This window comes from Apaloderma vittatum, unplaced genomic scaffold (assembly GCF_000703405.1).
Source record: "Apaloderma vittatum isolate BGI_N311 unplaced genomic scaffold, ASM70340v1 scaffold35846, whole genome shotgun sequence".
In the NCBI taxonomy this organism is placed as follows: Eukaryota; Metazoa; Chordata; class Aves; order Trogoniformes; family Trogonidae; genus Apaloderma; species Apaloderma vittatum.
The window spans coordinates 572-4,350 of record NW_009720683.1 but is presented as its reverse complement, the minus strand read 5'-3'; the positions used below and the strand labels follow the sequence as shown (position 1 = coordinate 4,350).

General features: G+C 46.8%; 1 protein-coding gene across 1 annotated transcript; it reads left to right on the top strand.

Annotated features, from left to right (window-relative positions):
* Positions 1-2,209: 2,209 nt before the first annotated feature.
* On the top strand, positions 2,210-2,463 carry LOC104275203 (homeobox protein Hox-A5-like; the record flags this gene model as incomplete). Its single annotated transcript, XM_009871084.1, has 1 exon — positions 2,210-2,463. A coding segment is annotated over one exon (254 nt), but the record flags the coding sequence as incomplete, so codon positions are not given.
* Positions 2,464-3,779: the final 1,316 nt, after the last annotated feature.

Genomic DNA, 3,779 nt, shown 5'->3' with positions numbered 1-3,779 from the left:
GAGGGGTGCGGTGTGCTCCGCACGTTGAAAAAGGCACTTTGGGGACCACGGGGTGCTCAGAGCGGCCCTGATAGGAGTCCCAGGGACGCTGATGCGACGCAGAGCAGCGCAGCTCCGCGGAAGGCCTCGCAGCGCTCCGCACAAGCGGAGCGGGGGATCCCCCCCCCACGCAGGGACAAGCTGCCCCCGCACACGTCTCAGACTAAAAGCCACCCGACGCCAGGGCAGCCTCATTGCCTTCAGTAGTCACCGAGGCCCTCCGTTTCAGGGTATTAATGTCAATTAACATTTAATAAACATCCATTTCCCTAGCGTCGGAGCGGTCCCGGAGCGTCCCGGCTCCTCCCGGGCCTCGTCCCCCCGAGCGCCCCGGGCCGGGCTCCTCCCCGTTCCGAACGGTTCGGCCCGTGTCCGTGTGCACTCGTGGTGGTGTTTACACTCGTGTAATCCCGAGAAGTGTGGGGGGAAGAAAGGCGCTGCTGTCCCGTCTGGGAGCGGAGGGGAAGCCGTGAGCTCATTTTCCAGCCGCCCCGGCTTCTCCTCTGCCGTGCCAGATTGCAACTTGAGAGCATCCCTGCGAGCCAGGCTCCCTCCGTGGCCAAATATTCGGAAAAGGGTCTTGTTAATAAACCTCAGGGGCGAACGGAGTGCGGGCCAGCCTCCCTGCGAAGCGGTGGAAAAAGAAAACAGCGAAGCAGCCAATGTATAATGGCTTATAAAGGCAGGAGTTACCCTCACACTTATTTGGTGGTCGGTTCTTTCCATTACCTGCTTCATAATTCATTCACATTTACAGTTGATTTATCAAAGACCAAATATTTCTGGTCGTAAACACTTCATCTCTGCTTTTCTCTGACTTTAGATTTAAGAAGCCCCTCCACTCACCCCCCTTTTAGCCTGTGACGCTGCGAGGATCAACATTAGAGAGGGTCTGAGCAAACTCGCTGGGTCCTGCCCTCAGAGAAAAAAACCCCACAAACCCTGGATGTCCGGGGATTTGCTGAGCATAAAACCAGAGAACCTCGGCCTCGGTCGTAAAAGCGGGGTCCCCCCTTTCGCTCCCTCCCGCCCCTCCATGCCCACTGTGCGATCGCGCTTTTGGAATTTCATCAGGGAGCAGAGATAGAGTTGTCATCCCTATTCAACAGCAGTTTATTGCTCTCCCCTCAGCGGATTTTACAACCCACATTCCACGACCTGCACATTTTTACTTTACAGCTAGCCTGGCTATTTTGCGCCTTTTTTTTTTCTCTCTCCTTTTAATGACTGGACCTTTTCTTCTTTTAAAAAGAAAGAAGGGTGGTGGGGGAAAAAAAAAAGAGGGGCAAGAAGAAGAGTCCAGTGGAATGTGTGGAGGAGAGGCCGAGGGCTGCTGTTCACCATCCCCGCTGCTCTGGGAAAGAATACGTTATACTATAGCTATACATGGCATTTACATAGGAAATAGAGTCAGGATCACAAACACCGAATTGTAGAATTATTTCTAATCAGTCTGCAGGAAATGTCGGGTGGAGGGGAGAATGAGAAGCTGGGCCCTTTCCAAACCCCTTTCACAGGCATCTGGGGAGCCTGGGGTATATGTTGAGGCGCTTCTCATTTGCACAATCCCCAAAAAAGCAGCCCCCCTGTCAGCCCCGAAGTCACTGCTGTGCCCCAAACTTCCCCTGAAATAATTAGGAACATCGCACACCTTCCAGGCAGGCGCCCTGATGACAGCTTTAAGAGAGGACAAACAGTTGGATCTGTGTAGGTAGCAGATGCCTCTCTCACTCTGGCTCGACAGCATTTCTGTATTTGTTCCCCAACCATTCCAAATTTCTGGTGGCTGAATGAAAATTAAAGCAGGAGCTCCGAGTCTGGGCAGTGCTGTGAGGGCAGGAAACTTTCTGAAGTTTGTTGTTCACTTGGAGAAACACACGAATAAAACCCCAAACAACACTACACACTTTACCTAGGTGAACGGGAATTAAAACTGGTTTAGGGGCTGAAAACAAGGAGGGAAATCCTCGAGAAGGAGTTGATCTTGTAAATAAAAAGAAGGGCAGTCCCAGGTTGTTTTTTGCTCTCCAACCGCCGTGAGACTGCAGTGGATGGGTGCTTGCTGGGCAGCACCCGAAGACAAAAGCAAGAGAGCAAACCAAACCGGCAGCCCCCCCTAAAACACTTCCTCCAAATCCCCAGCTGATCTGGATCTGCATTTATTTCGCAGGCACCGACAGAAAACGCGGCCGCCAGACCTACACCAGGTACCAGACCCTGGAGCTGGAGAAGGAGTTCCACTACAACCGCTACCTGACGAGGAGGAGACGCATCGAGATCGCCCACGCCCTGTGTCTCACGGAGAGACAGATCAAAATCTGGTTCCAGAACAGGCGCATGAAATGGAAAAAAGAAAATAAAACTGCCTGCTCCGGCTCCAACAGCCAGGAAAAACCAGACGCGGAGGACGACGAGGAAGAATGAAAGGGGCGAGAGGTGGATGCAGACGTGGGGAACCCACGCGAGGAGAAAAGGGGGGAAAAACACACAGAAAAAGACTATATATTAAAATAGATAAATGATAAGTGCATAAATAATTAAAAACCCTAGGAATGATACCTTGTGTTTCCTGACACTGAAAAAAATACTACCTATATTAAAGTCTTTTTTTTTTTGTACAATAGACTATCTACCTATTAAATGTGGCTTTAGAGTCAGAATAGACACATTTTTCTATGTGAGTCTTCCTATAGTACAAGTAATTTGTAAATCTCCGTTTGTACTTCGCTGTGTACTTTTTGGTATGAAGTAACGTGGTCGTGTTTAGCACCTTTAATTTAGAAAATGTGACCTGATTTCTAAATGCAAATTATACTTAGCGTATATAGTCCTGTACATAATATGAATGATTATCGCGCCTTCTCCCTGTAAGATCTGTGGTTCTTTTCTCCTTGCTGTGCTCTTTGGTCTGTGTATATTTTTACCTGGATTTCTTCCTTGTTCAAGTCTCTACAAAAGAAAAAAAAAAAAAAGAAGAGGAATTAATATTGTGCTACGTAAAATGTTGTATATCAAAGTAGCAAATTATTTAATGGCGACGCGTTGCTTTTATTTTTTTCCCATTGTCTGTGATTATTATTCTTCGAAATAAAAATGAAATCTCCCATAATCTACCATCGCGTTGGCTTCCTTCCTTTTTTCCCTTTTATTAAAAATAACGCACGGGCTTTTGGAATTGCTTTTTTTCCCACGTAAAATAAATACACTAAAAGATGCTTTTAGATTAATACACCCCCCAACCTACCGTCCTGAACTTGTCTCTTTCAAAAATTTCACTCCTTTCAAAATTTTAGTGCCTTTTCAATAGATTGTGCGAATATGCTGATAGAATTGATATGCGGGGCTCTCGAAATGCGGGCTGGTCCCTCTGTGATTGCTCTGGGGCTATTGCTGAGGTAGGTAAGAGCATAAAGGAGGAATGTAAATAAGTTAGAAGCAGCCCAAACAGTCTTTCCGCCCCCTGTTTTAATTCTCTTCTTCTTGTAACTAATTTTCAGAAAACCAATCTATTTAACCGTGGCTTTAGTATATATGTATATATATTTACTTTTTTTTTTCCTTTAGATTCTCCCTCCGTCCTGCAATTACTTTACTGTGGACTGGAATTCTTTCATTAGCACCAAATAATGTTTAGCATCAAAGCACACATAAAATAAATTAAAGCAATTAAACGCAGGGAAAAACCAACAATGCAAAACAAAAGGCGAGTAAATTTAAGCACTTGCGCGGGGGAGCATCCT